Below are 18,135 nucleotides of genomic sequence, written 5' to 3' on the forward strand. Positions count from 1 at the left end.
GTTCATATATCCTTGGTTGAAACATTAGTAAACTAGTCCTGTGTGCCTGAAAATCTCAGAGTGAAACCACTGTCTGATATTTCTTTACTTTGATTCCAATACATTTATAAAAACTAATTCTTATCTTTAAAACCATATTAATTTCATCTGAAGACATTCCTACAGCACAATAAATATGATCTGAAACCATTTACAACCCTCATTCTTCCTAACAATTAATATTTTTTCTGGTAGTATTTGTTGGGGGAAATAATTTCAGATTCATTTTAAGAGTTGTAAAAACTGATACATTAAAAACTATTTCCCAACCTACAGTCTCTGTTCAGCAACCGTTTTCAGTTCCTCTTAGTTGATTTGAATTGAAGTTTCCCTTTAAATCATAAAAATAAAGAAACACAACCCTGCTCCGTCTGTAAATCTCAACCACTGAGGCATTTTACTTACACAAAAGCTAAGCTACTTCTGCAAGTTTCTCACTGTCAAAGACTGAGCCATTACTTTCCTTGATTTACCTTTTTTTAGAAAACCTGCATGTGACCGGCTATACATATTCGATTTGTAAATTTATGTGTTAATGTAATTTTTCAAAGTTTCGCACAGTGCTTTGGCAGCAACAGACCTGTTCATGCCAATAAATCAAATTGGAAATTGAAATTGACAGGCAGTTAGAGTAAAGCCCATCCATTGCCACTATTACTTCACTTAATGCAGGCTTCTTTGATGCTATCATCTCACTCAACTGTTTTTTCCCTTAGCTAGTTGAGAGATAGAAAATGTAATTAAATGTTAAATGTTTTTTTGCAGAAATTGAAAAGAAAAACTTGTTATTAGTGAAAGTTCAATGTTACAGCTCCTACTCTGCAGGATAAAAATGTTAGTAAAGAATTTAGGATCAACCCAAAACGATAAAACTAACTTTTATATTTTAGAACTGAGAGAAGTGATGAGTCCAGGCACCTGGGAACAAACATTTTTTTTATTTTATAATGCAAACTGCAACATGTGAATTATATTATTTACCCAAAGGAGCAGAAAAAGGTCATACTGTATATACCCGAAGCGAATAAATCACACAGTCTGTGTTAAATCTAAGTCCAACACAATATTTTCATCCTAAACCATAAAGGGAAAAGCCACACAAAATGTACATTCCTTTGATGTCGGACAGTTCAAACTCATCCTGTGAACAAAACCAAGTCCTACCCAGTGTCAGTAACAAGGGATTCAGGACTTGTATATGCAGACAGCGCTGAAGGGATTCGATTTCATATCAAAGTCAGAGATTTTTTTCTTTTAAGGGACACAGGCAATTATTCAGGTGCAAATTGTGCACAAATTAGAATAAGGAGCTCAGTGGCTCTCTGGTTTCTGGTTCAAGTTATTCCTGTTCACAAATGTTTAATCGAACCGTTTATGTCAAAGGATTCTTAAAGTGAATTCAGGGTTTCTTCTATCAAAGAATTTCTAAGCACAAATATAGCTCAGGTGAAAACCGAACCTCAATTAATCAGTTCTGTTATTGCTTAGATAAATAATATTTACTCTACAAGAGAAAGATAAGTTTCACATTGTTCAGATGCATGTAAAAAAAGCGATTCTAAAATGTGATGTCAAATTTTTTTGGTTGAAAAATCCCTGCACTGTTCTTGAACAGTTAACCATATTTTACACCTGCAGCAAGTCTTGGAAAGTTTCAGAAATGATTAGTTGATTGGCTGAAAAAGCAGCCATGTGAGGAGAAAGAGACAGAAGTCTTTTTGTAAGTCTGGAAAAAAAAAAAACAGTAAATAGCACCATGTTCACTACGGGCAAGCCAGAAGGTAAAGGGGAGGAGCCGCAGGACACAGAGTTCAGGTGTGCGTTTAAGTGCTGCAGCCTGCAACAAAAACTGCTGATCCTTCAAATGTCACTTTTTTGGTCTTCATTCTCCTCGGTCGTAGTCCGGCTGTGTGCAGCTTATACAAATATAGTCCTCCTTCTCTGCTCGCTCTGCAGAAAGTCCTACACAAACCTGATGGAACCACTGATTGCAGCTGCCGTCACATTGCACCCAGTTCACCTGAAAAAGAAGTGAGAAGTTTTTAAAGTGCTGTATCAGAATCAGAATTTGAGGAAAGAAGAGCACGAATCATTTTAAACCCAAAGTTTTATTAATCCCACCTCATCACCCTCTGGCTCCCTGCACCACGGTGCGGCACATAGTGAGAAGTCCTCCTCTGAGTCTGAGGGAGCGGGGTCAGACACAGTGTGTGTTGGAGAACAGGTCCTTTTTGTTTCTTCACTCCTCTCTTTGCTTTTCTTTGACTTCTTCTTCTTCTTCTTGGCCTTGTCGCTGTGCTGAGAGTCAGAGCTTTCCTTCCGTCGTTTGGTCCTTTTACTCTGTCCGTTCACTGCCTCCTTTTTAAGACTGGAAACTCCATTCTGTGTAAAACAAAAACATAAAATAAATACAACAAACAGGTGTGGTTTAAAATATCAAGTATGGTTAAGAATATGATCCAAATATTAAAGGCATATTTGTAGTTACCTTTTTGTGGTGTGGGCTCCCTCTATGAGAATGTCGGTCCTCGTCTGTGTCACTCCCACTAGGGGAGCAATGTGACCGTCGGGGGGCCAGTTTATACAACAGGTACCTGTATAGCTGCTCGGTCTCAGGAAGAGTGACCTGAAGGAGGAAACCCTCCACCATAAGCTCCTCCAGCTCAGGACTCAGGCCTGTGACAAATATGAAGACAAAAGTTTAGAGGGGGAAATAAAAAAGAAAATGCTTGAACACAAACAGTTTAAAGGTTTAACACTGACCCTGGAGAGGAACACACTGGTGCTCTGTGTGAAAAACCCAACCATTTCTCTCATACGTTGGATGGGTAGACAATCCATTTCTCCCCTGAAAAAAAAAGGAATCTTTGATTTCAGCACACAGGATCATGATTGGTGTGTTAGAAACAGAGTTGAGATGCTGTGATAAATAAAAATCACAGACCCCTCCATGATTAGTCATATTCTAAATCAAAACATATATTTGGAGTTCCACCATGTTTCCCACTCACCATCTTTGACACTTTCTCCAACACTCCCTCTGTGCACGCCTGCTGAACTCTGTGCTGCCATCGCACTGTCCTCTCTATGAGAAACCGCAGTGCATCTCCCTCTGGGAGTCGAACCCGAATCCTCTGAAGCGAAGCTAACAAGGGCAGGACCTTATCCAGAGGGGGTTTCCTCGATCGCTGGCAAAGCGGGCAGAGCCAGGCTCGGCCATACTCTTGCTCTGTGGTTGTTGTAACGCAGCCACAGTGAAAAACTTCTCGACAGAGCTCACACTGCACCATGACACCCGAAGGAGCCTTTTGGCAAACACAAACACTAAGTGCACAACAGTTCTCAGCAGGAAGCAGCTTGGACTCATTTGAAGAACGAAGGGCTAACAAGGTCTCCATCTCCCTCTGGTGGACCTCAGCAAGAGTGGCCATCTGATGAAGACAATTAAACATCATTGATAAAAGCAGTTAAATAAGACCTCTCTGACACAATGTCCTGAAGACTCTCAGCTTGTCATTGATGCAAGACATGCTGCTCAGAGGCAGCACTGCACTGTATAAACAATATCATTTCATCTTTTTGCTAAAAATTTGACTTTGTCACATTGTATTCCTATAATATCTGAGCCTCATGTTTACAAATCAAAGTATGTTTCTCCTTTCAAGACTTTCTATGTCATATTTTCCTTTGAATGACAAAACAAAGAACAAAAACAAGTAAGGAGTTCAGGATAAAGATAAGCAGGATGTTGCATATTTAAACACTGAGAAACACGCCATGAAGGGAAACGTTTAAATAATGAAATTCGTCATATTCTTTAGGGATTTTTTTTGTGAATACTTTGAGCCCTCTGATAAGTCTCCCTTCAGCACAGCTAGCTCAGGCCCCATTTTCAAATTTGAATGAGCAGGCTCAAGGTCAGCTGTACTTAATGGAGTCCAAGTTGCCCTATGGCAGATTTAGAAGCCAAAATATAAAAATTTGACTCTAGGCTACATTTAAGTCTGTTTTTTGGTCTTGTTGCTTTTAATGAATTGATTTAACAGCTGAGAAGGGATGAAACATGAAGCTGAATTCATTAAAATGTCAACAATTACTATCTATTTAGTTTGTTGTCCCATTTATACTGCACAATAATGATAGGAAAAACTAAAATTATTCAGTTACACTCACAGCAGAGGCAGAGTCTTTACTCTCTGAGAGTGCTCTCTCCACATCACTCAGAGACTCCAGTTTTGTTGAAGATTTTTTACAGATTTGCACTGCTTCTTTTGATTTCTTAGATCTTGATTTCTGATATCCGGCCCCAACATCACATCTTGGACACAACACCTGTATGACAAAACAAAAACAAAAAAAAGTTAATTTCTGGTCTCAACACATTAAGAAGTCTGCTTTTAAATGAACATCCTCACTAGTATGTTTACCTCTAACAGAGAGAAAGGAGAGTTTTTCAGTAGGAATGTCTTTGCCGCGCTCTCCTTCCAGGTCTGCACGTCACTAACAAGAGCCTCTAGTCTATTATTCAGCAGGTCGAGTCTCACTGGGATATTTTCTGCTCTGAGAACCAGCTCAGAGAGGCTGTCAAGCACAGGAATACGCCCCCCAAGCTGCAAACATGAACACACAACACTTAATACGGGTAAGTACTGAGAACAGTAAGCATGGAACCTAGTTGAATAAATTTTACCTGGAGTGCTTCAGCTTCATGCAGCCACCTCCTGGCCTTGGCGACGACATCCTTCAGCTGCAGACAGTTTGGCAGGTATGCAGGGATGTTTTCTACTTCCTGCAGAGCAGCTTCTAGAGTCTCTATGCTGTGATACGGTCTGTGAAGGGACATGAGTTTTATCACATTTTAATACTTTGTATGTCTATGACAAGTCTGTTAACAAGAGATGATTATTTCTAAGTTTAGTGCTTCACAGTCGGTACTCTAGAGCCATTAAAAGGCTAAACACTGTCACAACACCATGATCCTCTTTGTCCAGCACAATCCTGCTCTGCACACCTGGCACATTTCACTCTGCATAGTCTGTGGCTAAAGCTTCAGCATGTGACAACCATAGTTAAGGAAATCAGAAATGTACTGTTCTCATGTAGTGGTAATGCATTTTTTCCTAATTCTTATAAGGCTCTGTTTCATTTATTTTTCTCTGATCGTGTAGAGAAAAGCTTTCCAAAGCATTTAAAGAGTGACACACAAAGGTTGTTGTGCATGTACAATTTTCAAACTGTAAAACTATTTTCAGGAGTTTATTTTTAATTAGAGTAAAATCTTGTTAGAAAATGTTTTCTTTATGATTTTTAGAGGGCAAAAAGCGCCAACTTGAAACAGGAAGTAATATACAAGTAGCAGACACTGTTTTCACATGGTAAAACATCTAGCCCTGCATCCTCACCTTGCCTCCATGAGGTTGAGCACACGCTCCTCCCACTGCTCTGACACAGTCAGCAGCTCCTGCAGGCGAGCCATGGCTCTTTCCACTGAGCTGTGAGGGGCCAAACCCACTCCCTGGTCTATCAGCCTCCTCATGGTGTCCAAACAGAGGCTGTCTGGCCGACTGCTGGCCTGCTGCACGGCCTCCAGCCAGCGTGCCTGTTCCAGCCTCTCCCTCAGCAGGGGCAGCTGAGGCAGCTCCACATCCAGGCCCAGACTCACGTCCAGCAGCTCTTGCAGCTCCTGTGGGCTCGGTGTCTCGTCAGAGAGAAGACGTCCACTGCGCTGCTGGAAGTCATCAACCCGAGTCAACAAGTCCTGGAGATCATAACACACATGAATTTAGATGTTTCATTTAGAAATAAGGTAAGGGTTACAGGGGAAAACAGAAAGAAAATCAGTTAGGAGCTGTATTTCATGATATCTAAAGTCCATGTGAAGTGATTTAAAAAAAAAAAGTCCCTATTTTAGGTTTGTTTTGTGACAGACCACTGTGTTATGAACAACAAGGCCAAATTTCAAGTCATGAAAAACATCTAAGTTTATAAAATCATGCTTCATCATCATGAAAAACAAGGCAGTAAAATGTGCTCTAGGATTATGTGGGCGTGTTGGTTGAATGTTTAAAAAATGCTTCTGATCAAAGCACAGATGCCTGGCCATGTGCAAGAGCATAGAGACAGAAGTTTGGGATTAAATTTACTGTTTTCTGACACAAATCTCTCTGTTAAGACATTTTTAATGGCCCATTGGCCACCGGGGCTGATAGATTTTGGAAATTTACTTCACAATGAACAAAAACAGCATGTAGCAGGCTGTTAACTTTCAATGAAGACAGTGATATCAGATAACAATAGACTGCAGGGAGATGAACTGCTGGGAGGTTTTATATCACTGTAGCATTAGGAAGGCTGGATAATTTCCCATCAGTACGGGTGATGTCATGGGCTCCTATATTTCCCCCGCTCAAATAAAACCAAGCCAATAAAGAGGTAAACAGCTTACTAACGTCTAAATCAAAAATTCTGTCACACATAAACCTCAGTGTTTTCATCAACCTTTTCCAACATATCTAGTGTGTGAAGACACAAAGTTTGGATTGCACTTTGCATGGACTTTAAGATAAAGGTAACAGAATAATCTAGCAGTTGAAGTTTAGATGTCTAAACAAAACTAACCTTCAGTAAAGGAGCCTGTCTGATGCTACAGGGCAAGCTGTCAAACTGTCGCACAAAAGACCTCAACTCCTCCACAGTTAATTCATTCTGGCTTTGGGATTTTCCTCCACCAGAGCGATACCTGAAAAACAAAGAAAAACTCCTGATTGTCTTTTATACATTCATTCAAAATCAAATAAAAAGTACTTTAGTAAATTAGTAATTTATTTAAGTCAAGAACTTATGTGACACGATTGTACCACACTGGGAGAAAATAATATCAAATCTCTTTTGTTATACCTCGTTTGCCTCTTCCCATTGAGCAGCTGTTGTGCCATTGCAGCAACTTTATCAGCCTCTGAGGTGACCACACGGAGCTGATCCAGGAGGTTGATTTGTGGGAAACCCTTTGTTTCTGCCTGCTCCACCAGACTGTGGAGCTCCTCCAGACCTGACAAAATGCAGAATACAGAACTAGTCATTAGAGGATATTAAGCAGTGTGGGATGAGTACATTTGTTAAAATGACAAAGAGAAAAGGCAGTTTGGGGATAACTCAGTTCTGGGGTACAGAGTTTTTTCCTTTTAATTTTCAGACCTTTTTTCTTGCTTCCTTTGTTCTCCAGGATGTCCTGCACATTACGGACCCAGTCTTTGTAGGACTCTGCACGCAGCTTCACCGCTGACCTCATGGGGTACAACTCATCCAGTGTAAACTTAAAACTGTAGAGACACAAAAGGCATTAAACAAGGCTAAAAGAAAAGTTATCTTCAGTTCCTTCCTAATTTATTTAATGCATTATTTTCATGTCAACATGTGGATGGTGACCTGGGCAGTCTGGCATTTACACAGCTTTTTTAATCACATAATAAAAAGGCTATTTTCTTGAAAGAAAGGAACAACAATCAGGATTTCACAATATCTTTCTCCTTGTACAAAAGCAAAGATGACATTTTCAACAAGTTTGATTTTTGGACGAGTGTTTCAGGTAATGGTTTTTAGAGTCATATCGGTCATGTGATAAATTAAGAATGAGATTTTCTCTAAATGCTTAATTGTTTCCAAGTAACTATATCTAAATCTATTATTTCCATTTTGCTAACTCTTGAGAAAACGATACAAGTAGCCTTTAGCCTCCAAATAAGAAACCGTCGCTACACCTGCAGATAATTTATAGTAATAGTAAATAGGGAATATGCTCATTTGTCATGGTAACTGAAGACTCACTGGAGTGTGAGGTTGCTATGAGGACAGGAGCAGAGGTCCTGGGCATGGTACACACAAACCATCTTGTCAGGACTGCAGGCACAGGTGATGCCAGACAGGTAGCAGGTGGTCCGACACTTGTAGCACTGCCGCTCCTCGTCTGGGAGCAGTTCATAATCAACCTGTCGAGACTGCACCACACCCTGGGGAAGCACATCCACAATCATTACAGGCTCAGAGGACACTGAGGAGCTTAATGAGACAGATGTGCAGACACATAAAATCTGCTCATCTGGGGCATCTATTATGATAAATGTTAAGCTTAGTGCTACAAAACTAAAACTCAGTCCAGCCTTTATTAAACTTTATCAACTAAACGTCGATAAAATGACTCAGTGCACCTTAAAGACAGGACCTTCTCACCATCTTTTTAATCATTTCTCTGAGTTCTTCCTCCTCCTGAATCATGGCTGTCATCTCCTTCTGCACTGCAGCTGCCAGGTCCACGTCCATTGTGTCAGCTTTCCAGGCCATATTACAAACCATCTCGTCATGGGAGAAAACGCAGTACCTGCTCAGCTGGCGATAATGGCTAATACAGTTACGGCCAATAGGCATCTGTTAGAAAATACAAATACAGAGTTTGACTTTAGAGGAGATGGATTAAAAGGAACTGATGAGTACGATTATCTGTAAGTAAGACTTAATAATCCTGTAATTTACTTTGGGCAGCATATGGATGAGACAGGTGCTATACAAACAATGTTTGGTTTACTATGAATGGTTATGTGAAGACTTAAAAGCTTCTGCTGCAGCGAACCCCCATTTCCAGTGATCTTTAGCACGTAATGATAGATGAAAAAAATGCTGGTCTGTGGGCACAACACTTAAGTCAACACAATTAAAAGAAAACATGTACTACTGTGCTAACAGGTTTTCTCACCCAGTCCATGGTGCAGAAGTTGACAGCTTCAGCAAAGTTAAAGCCCTGGTTGAAACCACTGTGGTATGCTCTGGGGAAAGTGATGACAAACTCGCCTGCACACTGGTTGGTGCGATAGATCTAGATGTTCAAAGACAACACAAAAAAGTTACACGTTGTTTGCATCAGTATATCTCTAATTTTAAAATGACGGTTTGCTAGTTTTCCAACAGTAGCCTCTAAGGTCTGGATTTACATTTATTTCCATCAAAAACCTACATAAGATATTCTTTGTCCTTCAAATTCTCGGTCCTACTGGGCTGATTTAATGCAATATTTCAAACTGATACCTTGTTAGTCAGGGTCAGATGAGCACAGTATTTGATTTCTTCCTGATGTTCCCATTTCAGGATGTAATTAAGTTAGTGGCTGAACTACAGCTTTATTTATATTTTAAACTTATCATTAGTAAAAGAGTGAGGTAGCAGCTTACCGGGACACCATTGTTCATCAGTGTGTTGGGGTTCATGATGGTGACCAGCTGGTGAAGGAGGTCTGGCTGCGACTCAAACAGCTCAGGTGCCAGATTCTTCATGACTGTCTCGAGGTGCTCAGCAGCATAACCAGGTGCCCCATACCATGTCTTTGGCTCCCCCCTGAACATAAGTAAACAAAACAAATATTTAAAAAAACTACTTTTAACTACATGAGAAAGCTGTACATTAAATTCCCCAGAGTAGATCCAGATCCAGAATTTGGAGAGTACACTCTACCAATGAAGGTAGTTGATGGAGTAGCTCCAGTGGTCCTCAATGTGCCAGCAGAAGGAGGAGAAGCACATGCCCACATACAGCCAGGGTAACTTCATCCCACAGATGTCGGCTGTAATGTGAGTCAGCACCGAAGCATCAAGCACTGGCATGTTGTTCAGGTTCCAGCCGCTGGTCAGGTAATGCTGCATTATCAGAGAGATGTTTTAAAACTCTACATTACTTCTTCTAAAATACAGACCTGTCCCTTGGAAGACTAAGCAGAAAATAACATCAGTGATAATAATTTCCCACCAACCAACAGTCTGGGAAATACCAACGTTGAAAAAGCCCTCCTAATATTTAAGACTTTGAAGTTATTTTTGCTTTGATAGTCATACAGTTGAGGACTATTTGCAGATGAAAATAAAAATAACAAAAAAAAAAATCTTTTGAAAATTGTCACTTATTTTTCCAAACATTTTTACTTGTTTACAAGAGATAAAAGTTTCTTTAGTTTAGTATATTTTGACATCCTCTGTAAAACAGCTGACGTACCTCGTCCTCAGGAGCAATTTCAAAATGACTGTTCCTCACAGGGAAACCGCTCCCAAACTCCTTGGAGGCAATGTCTGCTCCATACTCCACAGTGACGTCCTCTTCAATGGTGCTGACCAGACGCCAGAACTCTTTCTCCACCAGCTCAGTAGGAACCATCTAAAATAAATAAGAGAAGAAGGCACTGTGTTGCATTAACCAAGGATGATTTCATTCCAAGTTTACAGACAAAAATGCTTTTGATAATGCAGTAAAAACAATTAGTGTGCTCTTCGAGGGTCAGGCAGACAGCATTTCCATGTCTACGACCCCCTATTTTCTACGGTCTCCTCTCTGCCTTGCCCTGAGCCAGACATCAAACGACTAACTATTCGTACTACAATATGAATGACAGACCGTCACATCAGTTCTGTTCCTCCCTCTTAAACATGTGTTCACACAAACAGAACCATTAATGGTTCAGAGGATTTCTTAGTTAAAAACCTGAATCATAAAATTAATGTTCAACGTGCAGTATGTAAACTCCACAACTAGGGGCTCTTAGTCAAAAGAATAACAAGAGATGGCACTGATGGTTGCGGGAATCATGGCAGAGATTGCCTGAACCGTTGACCCAAGTTAAGTAAACTTACAAGTAAAAACACAAGCTCAGTGGCTGAAGTGGAACAAACCACACTAACTTCATGATGTAGGGGATGTAAACTTACATGAACTGGCATGTTGAAATAATCAGACTTAAAGGAATCGGCCATGTCTCCAAAAGCTTGGAGAGTGTAGCTTCTGCTTGCCTGCTCAAAGCCAAATGCAACAGGAGGTTTGCCACATTCCTGAAACACAAGAGTATAAAAAACCATTTAGTAAAATAACATTTTTAAACAGTTTTGTATTTTGGTTTTTAGTTTGTAGCATATCAGCTGAAATACACAAACATCCTGCAGGTGGAGTCTCTGCAGCTCACCTGAGCCAGGCACTTGGGGCACCTCCAGTCTCCTTTGGGAACATCGTGGAGGGGAGGGATCAGACAGAAGATGTGATAGCTGTCGTCACAGCCGTCACACAGCAGCAGGCGGTCCTCTGCACTCCCACTGCCACACACCAGGCACATATACTGGTCCACCTGAGCACACACAACAGTTCTGAATCCTGCTGTCCTTATGCTGTGTTATAGCTTTCATGATGTGTCATTTATAGAAAAGAACAACACAACAGCATGGAAAAGCAACCTTTATTTGCAGGAATTTAAAAAATATCGGCTAATATAAAAAAAACAAACAATAAACTTACTTTACTAGGGGGTGGTTTGTTTATCTTAATTAATTCTTTTTCTGTGACATCCACATCTTCTATGGGCTCCTTTTTCACCTCTGTGATTGCCATCCTCACTAAAAAAAATATAGGCAAAATTGAAGATTTTCAAATAATGGAAGTCATTTGAAACAGTTCACTCCAAACAGAGATGATTTCTTTGGTTTCACCTGGTTCATATTTGGCAGCATATGTGCCCATCCTCCTCCTGAGATTGGGACGGTTCTCACAGATGTCTTCAGGCTCAGTTTTAACACAGCCTCTCTGTGAAGACAAAGTGAACATGACATTATGTTTACATAATATGCTATTAGACGTAGCTTATCTACTGTCTGGCATACATATACAAACATGTAATTAAACATCTGAGTACAAGAAAACAAATTCTACATAAAAGGTTTTCAACGTGGTGTAAGTGACAAAGGGAGTGGCAAGACTCACTTCTGATCTCATCCTTTTTGCTCTGCGAGCAATGCTGCAGGTCTCTTGAGGCTGGACAGACTGTCTCTGCGGCAGGTCATGAGGGGTGTACTCCTTATCTTTAGTGTCATTTGTCAAGGTGGCTTTCTGCAAAGACAGGCAAGAAAAAGTCAGGAAAGTTAACAAAAGACACAGAACAACTTGGGGAAAAAAAGTGCTTGGAATAATAACAAAAAACCCTACAAAGTATATCATAATTTTGATGTTATATTAATTTCTTGTTGAACTACTGTTACAAATGTGTTTCACTTCTGAAGAAAGTAGCACAACCAGCCCAAAATAAACAATACTGCCGTTTTTGATAAATTTGCCTGTGATAAATATTAACTCTTCTGTTTACATTAAATCTAGTTGGTGCTCTCTCCAGTGGGAGAATAAAATGAGTAAGAACATACTGGCAGATTGTCTCCAGTCTGAAACAGGTTGTATGGGTACAGGATCCTCTCATAGTGTGCCCGCAGATGAGAGCCAATGGCTTTTCCAGGGGCAAACCCCATCTTAACGGATATCTTTGTCCATCGCCTCTCTCTGCACACCGCATCGAAACCTCCTTCTTCATTCACCAGCTGAGGAAAAGAGAAGCATACATTTAATCTGTAGGTTTAGAAAGCTGTTTGTAAATATACTATAAATATATATTTTAAAAGGACTCCTGAGTTTGACAAAAAAATGCATCTTGTACCTTATTCAGTTGGTAAAGGTCCAAAATCTTTCTCTCCACATGAGGGATTTTCAGAGTGCATCCTTGAAGCTCCCAGAATTTTGCTATTTGATCCAAAAAGTTAAGCTTCACTCTGGTCTGAGCCTGAACGCACATTGACAAAGTTCATTTAAGTGAACATTTCATTGTTTTAACACTGCAGCAATTGTTTGTAGACAGAAGTAAAATAACCAGTGACCATTATCTATCTTTAAAGCTGCTTTAAGACCATTTTGTAAAAACCACGTAGAATAATCACACAATCCCTTTATTGCAGCAAGTGTTAGTCTATATATATATATATATATACACACACACACACACACACACACATATATATATATAACTAATCGCCCAAATGATCATTTTTTATGTCAACATCCAACAAGCTTTATCAATACTTTGAATTTATTTTATATGTGCATTGACCAAGTCAAAGGGGCAAAATAGGAAGACTGCAGGAGAGTGCACATTTTTTGATAACATTAAATAATCAGCTGAAAGCTAATTTCTTCTCAGAAAAAGACTCACCAACATTGTCTTTAATAGAAATTGATAAAACAAAATAAGAGCATGTACCTCTAGCTCGTTAAGTCTTTGTATCCGCGGTGTGAACTTCAGTCTGTCAACATCACAGGCAAACGGGGGCTGCCAGTCCTGAGAGAATAAAAACAAAACATTTTATTCAACAGAATGACAGCAGATCTTTGAAGCTCACACCAAAACAGAAGCCTCCAAACAGAATTTTATTTCTGGACATTCATCAGTCATTAATAAAGAGTACACAAGGCACAACAGGGTCCCCTGTGAATGATGAGCAGCTCTAGTCAAAGCACCAAAAACAAGTCTCCTTCAAAGACAACACCGCTGTTATTGTAGGTTTTGTCTGCTGACAAATCCTATTACGTGCCAAAAATAAAAAATGTGATAGCCATTGTCTGAATACACTTTTTCTTTTGTCTGTGGCATTCAGCCCCTCAAATTCAAACTGGAGAAGTACACAAATAAACAGGCATGAATGAACTGTGCGGTTTTCTAAACTAATTCCCTGGTTTATTTCCTAAAAGAAACAATTTTGAGGAAAAAAAAATCAAAATGCACTGCTTTTCAGGTGCCAAATATTAAGAAACATAAAACAAAGCAGAATAAAATTATATTAAGCATTCCTTTCAGTGCAGCTTTGATATGGCCTTGCTGACAAATGAAGGGAATGTTTACAGGGAAAAAGCCCCCATGGTCGTTACTTCTTATCACTTCAGTGTGACATTTTTACTAACTTCAAAATTGTGTGATCCTCTTTGAAAGCCTGGAGTTATAAAGAAGTAAAAACAAATCTACAGTCTGCATGTTCCTAAGGGTGCAGATCGTCTACCAAGCCTTTTGTACGTTATCAAAATGAGGCAGATTGGGTTGGTTCAAACATGCAAAGGTGCAACAGACACACAATGAGGACGATCAATATCAATGATCAAATAGACGTTGATTAAAGTGTCACCTGAAGAAAGAAAATATGGATGAAAACGGATTTTACAGTGTTTTCATTTGGGCGCAGGGAAATGTTTGTTGAATGATAAACCAAACACGTTTGTTTGCCAAAGCATGTGAATAAAGTAGCTCACGTTTCATTGAATAGCATTCATTCAAGTGGTGCAGTAGCAGTGGGAACTGGGAAAAACATCAACGGTGTTAACCAGCAGTTTTCTCCTGATTTGTCATCATAAAAACTGCTGCTTTCAAATGAGATACGACCTGACAAATTGTTTCCTGATTACTCTTGGTTAAACCATCATTTTTGTGGTGGTTAGAGCCCTAACATGAGGTACAATGTTTAATTATTCTATTTCAGCTGTTTCCTTCAAATTTTCTCAAAATCCACCCACTCCTTCATGCAGAGAGAAATCCTAAAGAAAAGTTTCAGGTTTCAAGTTTGCCCTTCAAACACCAAACACAACAAATATTCTCAGGCAAACTGAGCAGCATTTTGCATGTTTACAAGCTGTTTCTGAAACATTCAGATGCCATTTTAAATGAATCCAATTCTTTTTTTTTTTTTTTTTAAACTGTAAGTATGTATACCAACACCTCCTCTCTCACAACAATCAAGGGATGGTAAACTTTCTGTGTTGCTTCAGATTCTAAAGCACAAATTAAAATTAAAAAACAGACATCCACCTTTTAACCTGCTCTTTATCTTTCAAATCCTCACTAGATCAGTGCTCTAAACTTATGTGTAATATAACCAACCAAGATCTTCAATTTGGGATTCAAAAATACTGTTCAGGTAATTTTACATATTTAAGCATTTTCACACAATGTCAGTACAGCAGGATGTACAAAGGCAATTTGTTCAGTGTAGCATATGTATTCTAACAAATTGAAGCCATTCACAAATAAATGGGGTATACATTTTGTGTTCATTTTCACATGTTTCAAAAGAAAACATGTGAAATGAAATGAAACATATGTAAACTGATCATAAGATGTTCCTAAATGGGCCTGAAAATTAGGCTACATCTAATAAAACTAATGCTGGGCGTGCTTCCCTTGATTTACTCAGATGGAAAAGCTGTCAGAGTATAGACAACAGCTGCATAAGCATCATTTTATCATCTCTTAACAAAGCTGGATTAGAACCACAAATGTACTGACACAAAGGGAAACAAATTGCTCTGCAACATATGACAAATAGTCCTCCGTGTAAAGTTGCACCACAGCAATCAAGATTAGAACAGAAGGTTTGTTCTGAATGCTAAAAGTCTTGCAGCAAACGTGAATTGACAGTGATGAGTTTACCACAAATTGTCTTGAGATTTCATAAAAAGAATTTGCATATGTGCTGCTAACATCTGCAGTCAAAGTATGACCTGTGCTAAATCCTCCACAGAAACTAACCACAAGCTGTGCACCTAGAAATCACTGATCAAAAACAGGTTTTAGTGCAATGACTTCTTCCTCTCTGAGAAACTGTTTACACAAGAGAAAAAGGGACACAAAGAAGAGCAGATCGCAGGGCCCAATTCTGGTCTATTTGTACAAAGAAAACGAAACACAAAAGTTACACACTTAAAAACTGCCACCAGATAGCCACTCACAAGAGCTTAGATCAACATTACTGAAGGATTTAGTATTTTTATATTGGAGTTTTTGGTCCACACACCAGCCCAAAGCCAAATGTTGGTCTGAATAATCAGAAGAAAGCACCGATGAATATCACAGGACTGTAGACATTTGTGTTAACAGAGCTAAAACAAACAATGGAATCTGACCTAAAAAATATTTAACTTACTTTTTCATTTATTCGTTTAGTGTACCAGACATTAAATGTGAACTTTTTGTCATGATACTTCTTGCTATATGGTGTTCAGTATAAAAAAGGATTATTCAGGAGATTATAGCCTGTCAAGATAGCATAAAGGCAAAAAAGTTGGATTAAGATATTGCAGCTGTTTTAGCTTGTCATGCTTTTAAAGTAGTTTTTCCTTAATGCGTGTGACTTTCTTTTGCTTACATGAACATTTGTCAGTCCTGCCTTTAAAAGAGCACCAACCAGTCCTAAACCCACCCTACTTCTGCTTGTATTAGTCCACTCAACCCTACCCGTCCTATTTAACAGAGCAAAATGGACTTTTACGGCTTCCTCAATGCTCTTACGATTTGCCTCGTGTTTTCTGCTGAAAGCAGTTTCCATCCATTACCTTAATACGTTTAAACTGACACAAAAATAGGGGTTAGAAATTATCAAATAATTCATGTTAGTAGAAAATGGCGTTTATCTATTTGCATGGACGCTTGGACACACCCTTGGATAAGGTTATCTGTCCTCTGCCATCACAATGTATCTGAAATAAGGTCACTGTGAGGTTAGTATAAATTTTATACATTTTTATCCGGAAAATATTAAATCACTTAATCTCATTTTTCTGCTTAATAATGTGTATTTCAATTATGTGGCGTTATGGACATGCAGATCACGGCAGCATAATGCTCCAATTAGAGAGAGATATTATTATATAAGACAGGCATCACATTGTCCCAAGAGTTTTTCTAATCCGAACGACACAAGGCTGATTTTGTTGGCAAACAAATGACGGAATTTATTTCGGCAACTTTATGCGAAACATCACCGAATAATCTAGCTCAGAAGGGTTAAAACGTAAAAAACCGATTAAAAAGGATAAAAAGAGAAACAGAGTGTCCGATGTCTCCATAAACAGTTGGTCACCGTGCACGTACGTAACGGCAGCCAACGGTAGAAAGATGTCAGAACTGTGCAGCTTTAAAACAGGCCTGATTAACGCTAGCTCGGTTACCTCACACTGGCTAAATCTGTCAAATCTTACTGGGAAAGTTAGTAATAAAAATCTGAAGGGTCGTCTAAAAAAATACAAAACAAACGGATTAAATTTTAAATCTCTGTGAGCTATTTCCGTCTTCAAAGTCCAGGAAGCATATCATTCTGCGCTAACGTAAACAATTTCCATTTTATTTGCATTCGAGATAAAATTGAGCGTTTTAATTATTTTTAGAATTGTTGGCCTCAATTGCCAATTGTGACTAAAGTATTCGTGTCCTTTAGAGGGTTAAAAACTTGACATTTCTCCCGTTTTGCTACACTATCGTTGTTGCAAACACAACACTCGCTGAGCCCTGACTAGCTGACAATTCAACTCGGCAGCCGCAATCCGCCATGTTGAAACCTGTCTCCAAACACAACTTTGCACACTAAATAACGAGCACTGACTGAACAAACCCTGTATTTCACGTTACTTTAATAGCTATAATAAATAAAGAAACACTTACGGGTGGCGGTCGGACTTTGCAGATGCCAGTTTTCTCTGCAATGGGCCGTATTTTGTTGATGTACGCAAAAGGGTCGGCAAATTCCTCCCAGCTGGGCTCAAAAACAGGACACTCCGGAGGGGGAATGAACTCATTCAGCTGTGGTTGAGTCATCGTTGCATCTTCGTTATGACTGCAGTTGGTTTTGTGTCTGAGGGGTTTCCTCAAGCGGAATATTCTCACAATGCTTTATGGATTTCTGTCTATTCAGTTCATGTCTACTCTCCACTCATTGAACTCAAAGACGAATTATCTAGTTGGAGACGAGACCGTGACAGCCAGAGATCGTATACCTCCGCTTCAAAAAGTAGACACCGACAATCCTTGAAGGAAATTAGCATTTTTATATACATTTTGTGACGTCGTTATACGACGACACAGCATTACTGGATAAATCAACACACACCAGTATGAAATATGTCTACATTTTAAAAAAATCTTTCTACTCACAAACTGTTCACTTAGTACCTGTTCTTATCAGTATGGCATGGGTTAAATGCATGTAGGACTGCGTTTAAGTTAAGTTAAAACACCTGTTAGAATTCTTATGAACCTTACTGTCCTTATAAAAACTCTACAGTATATTTTGCACTTAACCAATTTGAGAAAAATACTAGTTAAGTGTTAGAGATTATTAGCTCGATGGTTATGGTTATATCTCAAATTCTTCCTTGTCCGATATGTTTGATTTGCTCACCCTCTTCACACGCTGCCGTGCGAAATTCGTTTGGAACTATGGT

General features: G+C 39.2%; 1 protein-coding gene across 1 annotated transcript; it reads right to left on the bottom strand.

Moving 5' to 3' along the window:
- Positions 1-963: 963 nt before the first annotated feature.
- kdm5ba (lysine (K)-specific demethylase 5Ba) lies at positions 964-17,659 on the bottom strand. Its single transcript, XM_041782966.1, has 27 exons — positions 17,357-17,659; positions 13,136-13,213; positions 12,539-12,661; positions 12,252-12,422; positions 11,818-11,943; positions 11,547-11,640; positions 11,356-11,453; positions 11,030-11,188; positions 10,779-10,898; positions 10,072-10,230; positions 9,538-9,719; positions 9,258-9,420; positions 8,786-8,905; positions 8,266-8,460; positions 7,864-8,045; positions 7,234-7,358; positions 6,937-7,087; positions 6,658-6,778; positions 5,442-5,797; positions 4,730-4,868; positions 4,467-4,649; positions 4,213-4,371; positions 3,051-3,470; positions 2,803-2,887; positions 2,528-2,715; positions 2,161-2,421; positions 964-2,059 (listed from the first exon to the last, which is right to left on the bottom strand). Exons 1-27 carry the CDS (start codon positions 17,507-17,509, stop codon positions 1,922-1,924), a joined length of 4,449 nt encoding a protein of 1,482 aa, XP_041638900.1. The 5' UTR covers positions 17,510-17,659; the 3' UTR covers positions 964-1,921.
- Positions 17,660-18,135: the final 476 nt, after the last annotated feature.

The sequence above is a fragment of the Cheilinus undulatus genome, linkage group 3, assembly GCF_018320785.1.
Source record: "Cheilinus undulatus linkage group 3, ASM1832078v1, whole genome shotgun sequence".
NCBI classification, from domain to species: domain Eukaryota; kingdom Metazoa; phylum Chordata; class Actinopteri; order Labriformes; family Labridae; genus Cheilinus; species Cheilinus undulatus.